This window comes from Antechinus flavipes, chromosome 4 (assembly GCF_016432865.1).
Source record: "Antechinus flavipes isolate AdamAnt ecotype Samford, QLD, Australia chromosome 4, AdamAnt_v2, whole genome shotgun sequence".
Lineage (NCBI taxonomy): Eukaryota > Metazoa > Chordata > Mammalia > Dasyuromorphia > Dasyuridae > Antechinus > Antechinus flavipes.
This window is the reverse complement of record NC_067401.1, coordinates 260,480,127-260,495,792: the sequence shown is the minus strand read 5'-3', so window position 1 is coordinate 260,495,792 and position 15,666 is coordinate 260,480,127. Positions and strand designations below refer to the sequence as shown.

The following is a 15,666-nucleotide window of genomic DNA, read 5'->3' as shown; positions in this document are numbered from 1 at the left end:
TACTTGTTTAAGAATACTTGGAGTACCATATTGGCTTAATATAGGTCATGGCAGCAAAATATTGTTATTATACATGATACATGAAAAATGCCATTTCTTGGACACATTTTTATATGAACCAGATTTGGGGCAAGTGGATAGGATACAACCCTAATTCAGACTAAAGTATTCTTAGATATCTAATTTTTATGCTCTAAGGAAAACTATAGAATGCACTTGTATTTTTAAACATCTTAAAAGCTCAGTGTTTCAAAATCTTGTATAATATACTAGATTATGTATCAGAACCAACAGTTCGAATTTTTTAAAAAAAGAATTCTTTATTTTTGACTTAATATATCTCTTGGACCCTCTTTAAAGAAGAGATCTAATTAAACATAATCTGAAACTTGTACCTTAGATCTTAGTGCTTTATTTTCAGCTGAGTTTCCTTACTTGAAAAATAGAAACTTTATATGCTTAATTAGTAAGTGAATAAATTGCTTTGGTTTCCTAGTAAATATGCTATTAGTGATAAGTAACTTGAATACGATCTATGTAGAAAAAGTTAACTAAATTAATATAGATCATTTAAGCCAAGGCAAATGTGAACTCAATTAAGCAGCTCTAATTTACTAAAAAGTATTATTGATGGTAGCTATGTATATGACATGCTGCATTTAAGTCATATAAGTATATACAAAACTATCCTACTTTTTTAAAACTTCATAGATATTGATAAGAGTATATAACTCTAATTTCCTTCTACTTCAGATTTTGAGTTTACTTTAGTGACCAAGGTCATCTTTCAGTCCTTTTATCAGTCTCCATCATTTTACTCCTTATCACTAGCCTAAGGCTGGCAGACATATGCAAACATAGTCTCAGTAAAGTGAAACAAAATCTTATTCATATCATAGGAAAAAGAGTGGAAATAATGAATTTCAAGGCATTGTAAATTCTGAATTCACCACACATTAGGTTTTTAAAATTTTAGCCTGCAAATACCTTTTTCTCCTTTAAAAAAAAAAAGGCCTTCAATTACTGTTTTTAAAGGATTAAACACTATTCTTTAGTATAATACCACTATTTCAGTATCAGGAGAGAACTGTGACATATTCAAAGAATTATTAGAATACCTGGGTAAAGCCCAGTTTCCTGGTTTCAATGAGTTTCTCATTCTATAAATGGGAATAAGGATGTAATTTTCAGTCACAAGCTGGTTTAAGATTTCTAATATTAAGACTCTCAAAGGGTCAGTCTTTGTAAATAATAAGAACCTATACAAAATGCTATAGAATGTTCAGGAATTATGATCAAACCAAACTATTTTTGGAAAAAAATTAAGCCTTATTTTCTAAATCATTATATCTACTGCTAACTTTGTTGAAAATCTTTTGTAATAAATGCCTCTTTAGCATTCATCAATATATTTTTAAAATAACTATTTTTTAAAGAATGATATCCTCTAAGAAATAAATTTTAACAAGTCCAAATATTTGCATTGTATTTTGTGAATTCAAGAACGATCACTTTCAACTAAAGTCCACACAAGATCAAGTATAAATGTACTATATATTACTCACCACTCTAAAGAGTGAAACATTTTAAAACATATGTTAATGACCAAAATAAAATGGCTACATTAGTATGTACATAAGATACTACCTAATATGTTTTATCTTTACCTTGTTGGTTGTGGTTATAAATTATAGGAAGATTAAGTCCTCCTTGCTCAAGAAGTTTCAGATTCTTTGAACTGATGTGGAATTCTAAACAGGGTTACTTCCTAAGAAATATGTAGTTTCTCAAATCAATTGCCCTCTACTCATACCTTTTACCCTAAATCCAGATCCTTTCTCTACCTCACCCCAACCCCCAAAACTTTCAGAGTAGATTGAAAAAGGTCATGTCATTTGCATGTTTCAACTATAAATTGCTATTTCAAATACAGATCTAGCCAAAATTAAATAGTCTAGTTTGAAAAGAATCCACAACCCCACCCACATTTTTGTCCTCCCCTTCCCCTCCCTTCTCTCACCCCTGCCTCCCAAACCAGCCCCACACATTCAAGGATAGAAAGCATTCAAACAGAAAGACACAAGACTTGTTTAAAGGGGAGGCCAAATTATTATTTTAAAATTTGAATACAACCAATTTTTCTGGCATTAAAGCAAGTTAGAAATGCTTTAAAATAACTGGATCTTGACCAAACACAAAGTTAACCTTGGTAAAAGTGGAAACGATAGTTTTACCAGTATTTGTGATCAGAAAGCGGAAATCTATTTTAGAGCAACACATAAACCTCATGTTTACAATGATTGTGCCACAGAGTTAAAATTTCAGTAGTGCATTTAGTAAATTGTTCACATTTAGATCTTCACTTTGAAATGAGATAACTGTTTCTCCTTGAAAAGTTCTCAGAATACCTTGTGCAAATGCATCAGTCATCCATGTGCCTTAGCACACATTAAACTTTTCCATTTTATATATACAAAACACCTACCATTTAAGGCAGTGCAAAATACTTTCATAACAAAACTATAATGTACCTCTCAGGATATGAACAATATACACATATTACATGGTATACAGTATTTACAAAATATAAAATACAAGTTTGAATGACATTTTTAAAACTGTCTTTTGCACTTCTGGTCACAAGGCAAATATCAATTTCTGTACTGATTTTTTTTTAAGTATCCAGAACCTTGAAAAACTTATTTTTTTTTGTTTTGTACATAGTTTGAATCTGGAGACTAAGCTTGAACTTTTAAGAGAGTTTTCAAATGAACTGCCATCAGCTCCCTATTTTGGCTGGAATTTTCAAAAGTGCTCCCCATCCAATGACTTGGAGGTTTTGGAAGGACGCTAGGAGAAGGTGGATCACTAAACTTTGCCCCAGCATAATTTTCCTTTTGGCTCACTTCAGTTTGAAAAGCTGATTTCTTCAGATTCATGTTTTTGATGTTCTCAGTATTTTTAAAAGGCTTTTTCTCCTGCTTCTGAATGGTTTCCGATGCTACAGAATCCTGCCAAAAGTTATTTTCATTTCTTTTTGCAGAGCTGATCTTGGTTAGTGGTATGTTACATTTGCTTTTCTGTCTGTTAATCTTTGGTTGTTCACACAAATGTATACTGTGAACAAGTTGGCCAGGGGGAATGATAATCTTCTCAGACTTTCCCATCTTTGATTTAAAAACCTACAAAGACAAAGAACATAAAATGAATCTTATTCCAGTCTTAAGATATTCTCATTTCATTTAAATATGTACCTTTTGTTACTATCTTTGGACCTTGTTAAAAATAGGCTTCCTCATCTCAATTCTGTATAGGACAATATACCTAGCTTGGCCATGATTAGTGGCTCACAGCAGAATTGTTTAACCTAGGTTCTAATGAATTGATTTTCAAACTTTTGGCAACTCTATTTTCATATAATCGATGTCCTTAGTGATCCTGATGGAGGACAGTTTCAGGGTTCACCCCCCATTAGATTTTACCAGATTGCCAACAGGGTCCACAACATAGAGACTTCTTTTTTTAAAAAAGTAGAATATTGTGAGTGCAACTAAGTATTCCAAGTAAGTTCATTTGCATGAATTATATATTAGAGTAGAAAGATCTGGAATACAGATTCCAGCCTCAACCACTAGTTAGACTGATGTGATGGCAAATCACTTCATGTCTCCATGGTCTTAGTATGCTCATTTGACAGCACAACTACATTAAATCCCTTTTAGAGCATTTTTTCAACGGACACTGGCACTTCTTGACGACAGAGTTATCAAGAAGAGCAAATTTGTTAATACCTCATATATTAAAGATGAGGAAACTGAGGCCCAGGCAGATCAAAGTACTGGCCAAGATAACCGAAGTCTTAACTCAACCTCACATTTCATTCAAAATCAATTGTTCTTCAGGCAATTTAACTTTATTTGTGCCCCGCAAAGGCATGATAGAGAAGCAATGCTGTAACTATCCAAGTTGCTGGGAGATAAAAAGAAGTCAAATAATCACCTATATAATAATGTGATGTATAGGACACATTTTTTTTTTTTTTGCAATAGGCAAAAAGGTTAATTTCTAGTGAAAACTACTATAGAAAAATATACTAATTTGTAGAGAATATCAGCCCTATCTTTCAGGGGCACACAAATATTTATCAATATGACTACAGAAAAGCCCCTATAAATCCTAAAATCATGCCTCATTTTTCTCCATGTCATAGTCTTTATTATTTTTGTGTTGTTTTTTTTTTTTTTTAACTTTGGCCAATCTTTTGGCCAGTTCTCTTCTCCTTTCTACAATGTACTTCAATGTACTTGCCTTCCTCTATTATAAGGCATTCTTAATTGGGGCACAAAGTAGTTTGTCAACATTTGTAGAAAATGTTCAGGATTACTAAATACTTAAAATTAGAGGTACTGTGTCAGGGATTAGAAAGATAGGCTGCTCCCCACAATAGATTTACAAGGTTTAAGGAAACGAAACAATATCTCGTCTTTTCCTCATTAGAAATCGACATTTGCAATGCTTTGTTCCACTCCAGTTCATTTGTTTCAAGCTCAAATCAAATCCGTTTATCTCCTTCAGGTAAAAAAACAAAACTGTCCAACTCTTAAATTTTGTCGCCTACCTCAGTTCAAGTTATAAGTTATTTGAACATAAGACTTCGCACACAAAGATATTAACGACTTTAAATGAACGTGTTTGTGGTGCAGTGGATTTCAAGTCAGAGCGATCAGCATTCAAATGCGGTTTATCATTCACTACCTATGTGACCTTGGGCAAGTCACAGACCAAGGGAGATGTTTGGTCTAGGTGACCCCTTTAAAGTCCCCTTCCCGCTCTTAAGACTAAATGAATGATTAATCTAAGCCAAATTTTATCTTATTTCCGGACAAAACAAGGCTTAAAAAAAAAAAAAAATCAATCAGCCAATCACTCTTCCCACGATCTCCGTGTGTCTCCTTCAAAAAGCAAAAATTCTAGTTAACCTATTCTACACATTGCCTTTCTAAGCAATTCTTTAGGAAAAAAAAGTCTTGATCCAAAGGGTAAGAATTCCTAAGGAAGAGGATCTCCTGAGGGAGACTGCCGAAACAATTAACAAACTATTGCCAGCAGCTCGCTATACTTAAAAAGAGACGCCTTCCAAATTATTCTGTGGAAGATGCCAATTAAGTATCATTGTAGGTTAACAGTTTCAAAACGGGATACACACTATTAAAAAAAAAAAAAAAAGTCTAGAGCTGCAAATGGGGTGAATGTTCCTAGCCTGGCAGAAGCAAAAGAAGTGTGTGGGGGGGAGGGAGAGGGAGAGATACAAAAGAAACGAAACAAAAAAAAACCCTAATCCAGAAAAAGGGGGGGAAGGAAACCGACGTGAACGCGCCGCTCCGACCAGTACGCGCGCCCCCGCCAAAGCCGAGGGTTTGGAAACCGAAACGGAGTGGTTCCCCCCCCTTCTTCATGAGCCACCGAGCGCCCCGCACGTAGAGCGCACGCCCCTCCCGCGACCGCCGCGCGCTGATGTAATTCTCTCTCCCTCCGCCTTTCCCCAGCTACCCAGGCCCCCTTTTCTCCACCTCCCTACGCGTGCCCGGAACACCGAAAGCCCCTGGAACAACGCCAGCCGCCAGCCTTCTAAATCGGGGCTGTTGCTGGGGCAGAGCGGCTTCGCTCATTGGCTAGTTCTCATGAACCAATCAGAGATGCAGGCGCCTCTTCTGCTCCCTCCTTTCTTACTCTCCCCTCCCCCCTTTAAGCTAAAACCAAAGCAGGCGTCACGGAAACTTCCCTCCCGAGTAAACACAGATCTTCCCCCCTCCCCCCCGCTCCCCTCATTTCTCCTCCACCTCCCTTAGCTCCCAGCCCGGGCCCCTCACCACACAAGGTCGGGGGAGGGGGGAAGGGAATTAGGCCCGGCAGCCTGCAGCCCCGGAGCTCTCAGTACCCCCCATCCTGATGGCCCGACACCGCCCCACTTACTTCCTTTCTGGTCGGTTGCGCGGGGCTGGCCGCAGCAGTGCCGGACATGAGACTCCCCGGGGTGGCAGCAGAGCTCGGCTCTTCAGCCCGGGCTCCAGGAGCAGGGCCCGGGGGTGCGGCAGCGGCAGGCGCAGGGATCGGGGGCCCCTGGGCTCTACTCGGGCTGCCCCCACCTTCGAGACTCGGCCGGTGCTGCTGGTACTGATGATAGCGGCTGGGGAGCTGTCCCGCCGGGCTGGGCCGGACCTTCTTCTTTCTTCGCTTCTTAGGGGCTGCCCGGGGGTTGCAGATTCCCGGGGGCGCCGGAGGAGGCGGCGGGGGCGCCGGAGTGGGCGGCTGTGGGGTCCGGCAGCGACTGTCACCTAGAAAGTGGAGGAGGAGGTTGGGGGGCAGAGTCCGAGGATCCGGGAGCCGGGGGAATGGAGGCGGTGGGACCGCGGTCATCATGGGGAAGTGTCCGAAGTAAGCCCGGGGGGCGAAGCCCAGCGGAGCCAGGCGGCAGCCCAGGATAAGCGGCTCCCGCTGCGGGACTGAGGCGACCGTCATGGAGCTGGCAGGTGGAGAACGGTTAGGCGATTGAGAAAAAAGTAGGAGGGAAAGGCAGAAGAGAGTGGTCGCAGGATAATGGGAGGCAACTGCTGCTCTAGTGATAGCTACGAGAGTGCGGAAAGAGTGCGGAGCATTGCTAGGGAAGGGACAGCCTTTCGGGGGGCGGTGGTGGCGGCAACGGCGGCGCAGCAACAAATAGCCCCGACTTCAGCCCGGAGTGTTGTTATCAGAAACCACGCCCTGTGTCCGCCCTCTCGGAGCTAGACAGCCAAACCGAATTCGGTGGATGGGGCCACGCCCCCTACCGCCTCGCCTCCTCCTGCCTCCCGCCACTCCTCCGCCCCTTCAGGAAGAGACACAAACAACAGCCGCCCTGCTGCAGCCCTAGCACAAAGAGCACTTACTGCGCAGGCGCCTCGGCTAGGCTCCCTCCGCTCCCCGGAACAATGAAGTTCCACGTCAGCTTCCAACCTTCCTTGTCCTGGTTTAGCGCAGCTGATTTACCCTGCATATGGAGACCCCACACTTGGTTTGAGGCAAGATAAAGCAAAGTGGAAGAGCCACTCAGAATAGTTCTGGCTCTGTCACTAACCTTGGCAAAATAGCTGTCCTATGGCAGCTATGCCTTGCAAATCAGACTTTGTTCTAACAGTTTACCTGCAGATATTTCAAAGAGCTTTGTAAGATGTTCTTTTGCAACAAGCCTATGTGGATAGCTTATCCGCTTAAGAAATAATGTAGCCATAAGAAGTTTTGCCTAGAGTCAGAATAGCTCACTATGATACTGGAAAGCAGGGAGAAAATTTAGGGAAATTTGAATGACGTTAGCACCTTAACTAAAAAGGTTTTCTACCAGCGTCCAGCAAAAGGGAATTGGGATTTTCTTTGCCCTTCACAGCTGAGGTGTTGAACTGAAACTTAGCCGAAATCTAGTGTATTTATAGACAAAGTAACTTCCAAAGAAAGGCTTTTCCACCCCCGTGCAGCCTTCAAGTTCAGGGACATTTAATTGAACCCCATTCAGAGTGGGGAATACAAAAGAAATGCAAAGCATTAGTCCAGCCTTTAAAGGACTAATTGAATGAAAGGACGAACATTTCAACTCCCTTCTTTGGAAAAGAATCGAGATTCAGAGCACTGGTTTTGTAGTCTAGGGGACATTTACTTACCTCGCTTAGTCTATTGCAAATAGACTTCCAATTTCCTTTCTCTTCCCACTCCAGTCCATCCTCCACACAGCTGCCGCAGTGATTTTCCAAAGGCGTAGTAGGTCTGTTATGTCACCTTAGTATTCAATAAACTCCAGTGATTCTTATTACTTTCAGTTCCAAACATAAAACCCTTTGTTTTGAGTTTTAAGGTCTTCACAAACGGTCCCCTTCTGACCTTTTCAGTCTTATATTCTAATAATTTTCTCCAAACACTATCATTCAGCCATGCAGGCCTTTTAGCTCTTATGCAGGACATTCCCCCATCTCTGAGCCTTTGCATTGGCTGTTACACATGCCTGGAAAGTTCTTCCAAGCTTTTAGAATCCTTAGCTTTCTTTTCCTTTAAGGTGTTTTATTCCCTCTTCATATTATATGTAACCGATTTAACAAATTATAATAGTTCTCCATTAAAATGTAAATTTCTTTAAGAAAAGAAATGTCATTTTTCTTTGTGGCAGGGGCTAAGGTTTGACGCAGTTGATGAGGTCCGGCCTAGCTAGCTCGGGCCTTAAGTGAGCCTTGGGTTCTTAAATAGGTCTTTTGTTCAAGAGGATTTTCTATTGCAGTCCCACATCTGGTGGGGGGGAAGGAGGGAGGAGAGAAGGAGGAGAGGGATCTAGAAACTCAACTAGAAAGCCAAATTATATCAAATCCCAGAGGTATTTCTCTTATAAAAGATCTGCTCATACTGTAGATCTTTGTTAACTCCTTTTCAAGTTAATTTGATATAGGGCACTCTCTCCCACTTCATAGGTTTTCTCTTCCTCTGGTTAATTGTAAACTAGCCTGTTATGAGGTACTCCTACTTCATAGCATCTTTCTCCTTGTTACAGTTTTTAGGGTGCTAAATTACTTTTAGGATTAGCCTGACAGTCAATGGTGTAATCACTTTCCCCTGCTAACCCTCTTTTGGGGTTAGTCTGCTAAACTTCTCTATGGGTTTAACCCATCTTGGCAAACTTCTATTAAGTTTTCCCTTTAATGGCTTCTTTCTCCTAATTGTGATTCCACTGGGAAACTTATGCTTTTCTCTTTGTTAATTGTTAAAACCCCTTTCCTTGCTAACTCTTGTGTGCTATTCATATTATAAAATAGCAAAAATTTAAGTAATCTGTAATGGATGTCTTGCTCCCTGTCTCAAACTTTTATATAATATTCTTTTACAATTATGCTCTCCCAAATCTATTGCAAAGAAATGCCTGTTGATTGCGTGGTTGATTAATAGGTTGGGATAGAAGCTCTGAGATAAATACTTGTGTAACCTTGGTCAATACTGGACTGTGTTTTCTTATCTGTAAAAATGAAGAATCTAGACTAGTTGATTTCAGAAATCCTTTCCAGTTCTAAATTTATGCTCCTATGTATGATCCCTTCACCATACTGAAACTGTTGGCTTCCTTAATGACATTAGAATCCTGTTGTCTTCTCCATTCCAAACATCCTACTATCACATAAGGATTTATGAAGTCCTTGAAAACAACTTTCTGAATCTACTACTTCATCTTGTAATTACTCCCTCCAGGTCTTCTAATCCTTGCTGGGTGCTGGATGCTTGGAGACAAGAATCCCATTCAGCCAACTAGTCCAAACTCTCCACTATTAAAATATTAAAAACCTAATCTCTGTTTTGCCTCATTTTCTCCAGCATTACATCTTATGTAAATTTGTTTGAAATACCCCCCCTCCATCTCCTAGAGTTTTAGTTATTTCACTTCTAATTATGAGTAATTTAACATCTCTTTATGAATGAAGGTTTTAAAGCAATGTTCTTAGGATCATAGATTTGCAATCGGAAGGGACCTTAGAAGCGATTTAATCCAGCTCCTTAATTTTACTGAGAGCCAGAGGTGGAATGGCTTCAGTGAGTGGCTTGATGGAAAGGAACAAAAGATCCCAAGCAAGTGCATCAGGGTACAAAATCACATTTTAAAATATTGTGAAATTATCACATGCAAACATATAATGTAATGGATTTTGTTTCTGTGCCTGCTACTATAAAGGATATTACAATCAACCTAGCTGAGGAATCAGGGCATATGTATGATGTTAACTTTCAATTAGACAAACATTTACACTGTGACCAAACCAACATCATCTGGTACCATTCATGCTGGAAAAACTTACAAAGCAAGACCAAGGGAACAGTTTGGATTTTAGACTGAAAGAGGACAGACACAATCACTGATAAGGAGAGCTCAAAGTAAACCTTTTTTTAATCCAAATTTGATTTTTGAGATAATGATCATTAATCACAAATCAAATATGACTCAACCCTGTAAATTCTCCAGAGCAATTCCACAATTATATTATCTGTACTTAATCCCAACTTTCCCTTATGCCATTATTTGAATTTTTTTCTTTTTTAATTCTATGATCATTTTATTTATCTAAAACATTGTTCCAAATGAATCTATAAGACTTCATGAGACTTCCATGGATCAATGATACAAAAAAAAAAGTTAAGAAGCCCTGCTCTTAAAGGAACTTTCTTAAGTTCCATATACTGACAGATGTTATTTCAAATTTCAAAAGCATACCCATATAACAATTATATCACTGATAGATTATTTCTCCTTTACAACCACTTTGCGACTAAGGTAAAGAAAACTGAATGATTCTTATTTTATGTCTATGGAAACAGAGTTAGAGAATTCAAATGAAGCAAAACAGAGTAGGCAGTTCCTTTCCATGTAGAAATCAAGCATATATCAAGTGTCATACTAGATGGTGGTAGGTAATAGGAACACAAGGGAAAAAAATGAAATTTGCTTCCATCAAGAAGCTTACTTTACATCAGGAAAAATATACCAATGAACCCCCATTCCAAATGTATTTATGTATAAATACCAAAAAATATAAAGTATATGAGGATGCAGATGATCATACAAGAACAAGTGAGTCTGGGTAGAATTGTAAAAAGGAGTAATATATCAAAAGTTTGGAGAGGTGGGCTACAATCAGATGTGAAGACTTTAGCTCTCAGAGGAATTTGCATTTTATCCTAGCAATAATAAGGAGATACTGAACCTTTCAGATACGAGTGACAAGAAAAGATCTGTGCTTTAAGAATGTCAACAACTATATACATATTGAATCCCACATGGAGAGGAAAAAAGACAAAATAGGGACACCAATTGGAAGTCTACTACTAGGGTAGGCTAACTTTAGTAGCTATATGAGTGGAAATGAAATGAATATAATATACTGTAAAATTAAAATCAATACGTCTCAGAAATGAATTGGATACGGGGAGTGTGGGAAATGGAAGTGTCAAAGATGATTCTAGGGATTTGAATCAGGGTGATTAGATAACTTTAGAGAAATAGGGTAGCTGGAAAAAGAAGTGAGTTTGGAGGAAGGACATACTTTGGCTACATTGTTTAAATAGACTATGGTACTACTGGTTGTAAATATCAATTGCAAATAAGGAATGGGTAATATGATACCAAAGCTGGATATATAGATCTGGGAGTCATTGGCATAGAGACAATAATTGAATTGGCAGGAACTGATGGGATCATCAAAAAATGATTGTAGAATAAGAAAAGAAGACACAGGACAGAAAGGAAAGCTATAGCCACAGTTAAGGGGGCAGAACATTGATGAGGGACAACCATAAATAAAAGACAAAACTGAAAGCAGTTCCATGAAAACCACAAGGAAAATGAGATAAGGTGGTCAGTAGTGTCAAATACTGCAGAAAGATCAAGAAAAATTGAAGAAACACCTCCCCCACTCCAGTTGGCAATTGAAAATCTGTAGGATAAGAAACCTCCAAAATTCAGTTCCCTCAAGGGAGAAAAACTATCTTCTATGGGTGCCTTAGTCCTATACCATCTTAGAAATTTAATGGGAAGGTTTCTTCAATTTAAAATCTATTGTTTCTTGTAGAAGTAATACCTATGCTCTTTTCTGTTTCACCAAATAATCTGATAAGAACAACTCTTCAGTCCTTTTGTGACCATGAGCAGAAACTTAAGCTTTATCTCCAAAACCCTGTCTAGAACCAGAATCTAGAGTTTAGTGCACACTCCATGTGTAGCATCTTCTACTATCTTGGGATGAGATAAATGAAGTGCTTCACATCAAGTATAAATTTACTCAGGTAAGATCAATCACAGAAATTTACAGACTCAGATACTCAGATTTTGGGAGGATGGAAGAGTGTGTGTGTGTGTGTGTGTGTGTGTGTGTAAAAGAGAGAGAGAGAGAGAGAGAGAGAGAGAGAGAGAGAGAGAGAGAGAGAGAGAGCAAGAGCAGAGAGAACAGAGAAAATACATTGTTCCATTATTATTCTGTCATGGTCTCATTTGCTTTCAGATTCCTCTAACTAATGAAATATTGACAGCATTTAAATCTCACACAAATTCAAACTGTTGGTTCCTCTTGAAATCATAGATCCTACTGCTTCCCAACCAATATACTACTTTGGTGCATCTCAAAGACTACCAAGACAACACTCACCCTTGAGTTTCCTTGCCACTTTTTTGGGGAGAGGTGTAGCTAATGCAAGATTTCTTTTTTATTGAAAGGCATATTTGGTTTTTTAAAAAATCAATATTTTTTTATTTTTCCAAATACATGCAAAGATAGTTTCACCTTTGTAAAACTTTTTGTTCCAGATTTTTCTCCCTTACCTTCCCCTTCCCCCCCTGCTGCTCCAAGACAGCAAGCAATCTGATGCAGGTTAAATATGTACAATTCTTCTAAACATATTTCCATATTTATCATGCTGCACAAAAAAAAAAGATATCAAAAGGGAAAAAAATGCAAGAAAGTTTTCATTATTTTTGGAAACATTCCTAGCATAGGGATTTGGGGCTAGACTGAATAGATATTCTGTTGATTCGTAACATAAAACTTCCACAAAGCAGAGAAAGACTAAGTAAATTTAGACTAAAAGAATTCAAGAATCAGCTCATCCTAGAGTAGTCCCTGTAGGGGAAGACCGGGAATTGGGTCTCTTTACTCCTTTCTCAAATATTTGAGGAAAGTCTTCCCCAAAGGGGAATGGAATTGAGGATGGTGACTAGAGAGAAAATCATACCTGTAGGAAAGATTTGAGACCACACAACCAAGTACACAAACATAGAACCAGATGAGAGGGGGTTTCCTGCTCTTTCCTTTAGGTCCCCTGCTCAATACATCATCTTTTATACCAGACACTGCTAGAACAAACATACAAACTGCAATTAGAAAGTGTCAGATATTTTCAGAGACAGTGCAGTTTAGTAGATGGAGCATTTAGAGAACTAGGTTTTCATTGTAGCTCTTCCACTAAGCAGATATGTAATATTGGGCAAATCATTTCAAATCTCTGTCTCACATTTAATCTTTAAGACCCCTTTCAGCTTTAGTGTTCTATGAATTTACATTTTATTTACTGAAAATGTTTTCCAGCTGTTAGCAGCAACATATTATTCATCTAATATTAGTTAAATCTTCCATTCAAGGCAAGTCAACATTTTTTATTAAACACCTGTTAAAGTCAACAACTTTATTAAACCTGAACTAAGGTAGCTGTATTAGAGGAGAGCTGGTATCCAATGAGAGATGTTATGGATGTAGAAATGATGGATGTAGATAAGATTGGACTTGTAGAGTGAGGAAAAGTGAGAAATCAAAGATAATGCTGAAGTTATCAATTTGGGAAATTGGAAGAATGATGATACATTCAACATAAAAAGGGAAGTTTGGATTAGATGATCAAGGTTTGAGGTAAAAAAAAAAATAAGTTCAGTTTTGAGCCTATTGGATTTGAAATGTCTTTAGTATATCGAGTTTGAATTATCCAATGATAATTGATGATTTGGGAATGATATTCAAGAGACTTGGCTAAATATATAGATCTGTGAATCATCAACATAGAGGTAATAATGAAATCCATGAGAACTGATGAACTTATCAAGAGAAAGAGTATAAATGGAGCAAAGAAGAGGCTTAAGACAGAATCCTTGGGAACATCTACAGTAAGAGAAAATGTAGATGATGAGCCAAAAAAATGAGACTGAGAAGGAGCAAACTGTCAAGAAAAGAACTGGGGGATAGTAGTATCACAAAAATCCAGAGAGGCCAGAGTATACAGGAATAGAAGATTGGTCAAGAGTATCAAATGCAACAGATAGATTGGGAAGGATGATATCTTTTAGAGAAGGTGGTTTCAGTTGTATTATTAGATTAAAAATCACACTATAAAGGGTTGAAGAGTGAGTGGGAATAGCAAAAGTGGAATGAGTGTAGACAGCTTTTTCAGTTTTTGCTAACAAAAGTAAGAGAGATATAGAATGATAGCTTGAGGGAATGGCAGGGTCTAGTAAAAGATTGTGTGTGTGTGTGTGTGTGTGTGTGTGTGTGTGTGTGTATGAGTGTGTGTGTGTTTTAACAGGAGAGAGAAAACTTGGGTATATTTGAAAGTAATAAGGAAAACCAGTAGAAAGGAAAAGATTGAAGATTTGAGGGAGGGAGGGAAGACAATGATTAAGGATGGCTATGATAGCTCATATTTATAGTTTTAAGATTTGCAAAATGCTTTACATACATGATCTCATTCAATCTTTACCACAGCTCTGAGAGATAAATACTATTTTTATCCTCATTTTAAATATGGAGAAACTAAAACCCAAGTTCACATAAAAACATGACATTCACTATACCATAAGGAATTGGTGTAGGTGAATACTTTGTCCTATTGTTTTACCAATGTTGGAAGCTAGATAAGGTTTGGGTTTTTTTTTTTTTGGGGGGGGGGTTCTAGTTATATGCCCCTTAATTAGGATTTTAAGATGCATTTACGATTTGCCTGAGGCAGATTGGTACATAATCTTTTTTTATTAGTATTGTATGATACATGATACATTGATGATACAACATGATACATTAGTTTTATTAGTCCTAAATTTCATCACCTGTAAAATGGGGATATTAATAGCACTTACTCCCACGGATTGTAGGGACATTAAAAACAGCTAACATTTAAATAGAGCTTTAAGATTTGCTAGGTGCTTTAGTCAAGCAGTCAATAAACATTTATTAAGAGTCTATTATATAGGGGGCAACTACATGACACAGAGAATAGAGCACAGACCTTGGAGACAGGAGGACCTGAGTTCAAAATAGACAGCAGACATTTAACACTTCCTAGTTGTGTGATTTATGGAAAGTCACTTAATCCCAATTGCCTCATTAAAAAAAAAAAGATTGTTATGTGCCAGGCACTGTGTTCAAGAAAGTTTGAGGCTTCTAGGAGTTTACCATATAATGGGAAAAGATAGTATACAAAATGAAACAAAATGAGGGGCAGCTGCCACAGGGTACCCAGAGTTGGGGCATGAAGTTCATGGAGTAAGAACCAAGGCAAAAAAGCTGATGGTAAATGAAAAGTTCTGCTGGTAGAAAGTTCTGAGCCCTCTATAAAGGATGACTTAGGATTTCTTCCTCTACCTTTTTAGTTCGTGTCCTTCCTACTCAAAGCGGACCAAAATTACATCACTACATTGGAGTCAATGTACAATGTACCCAACTGTGACTGATCAGAACAATACAGATGGGGCACAAATTGTCCATTTGGAATGGAAATGTCTTTACATTTGTGCAGCTCACATTTCTTTTGAGCTTTTGATTCATTTCTTTTGATTCAGTGTTGTTTATGTAGCATAGTGCCTTCTTTGATGTGGAGATGCCATGTCTCCCATGTCTCACAATCGATTTCAAAGTTCTTCAGAAAGACCTCAAGAGTATGCTTGTATCACTTCTTCTGACCTCTGTGTGAACACTTCCCTTGTGTGAATTCTCCATGAAATAGTCTTTCAGGTAAATATATATTTGAATTCAACATGGCCAGTCCATTGGAATTGGGCTCTCTGCAGCAGAGTTTGAATATGTGGCAGTTCAACTTGAGAAAGTACCTCAGTGTCTGGTAAATTCTTTTGCCAGG

At 38.3% G+C, this 15,666-nt stretch overlaps 1 protein-coding gene across 1 annotated transcript; it reads right to left on the bottom strand.

The window, feature by feature from the left end:
• Positions 1 to 2,086: 2,086 nt before the first annotated feature.
• Positions 2,087 to 6,791, bottom strand: PNRC1 (proline rich nuclear receptor coactivator 1). Its single transcript, XM_051997388.1, has 2 exons — positions 5,974 to 6,791; positions 2,087 to 3,182 (listed from the first exon to the last, which is right to left on the bottom strand). The coding sequence occupies exons 1-2, from the start codon at positions 6,517 to 6,519 to the stop codon at positions 2,739 to 2,741; spliced, it is 990 nt and encodes a 329-aa protein (XP_051853348.1). The 5' UTR covers positions 6,520 to 6,791; the 3' UTR covers positions 2,087 to 2,738.
• Positions 6,792 to 15,666: the final 8,875 nt, after the last annotated feature.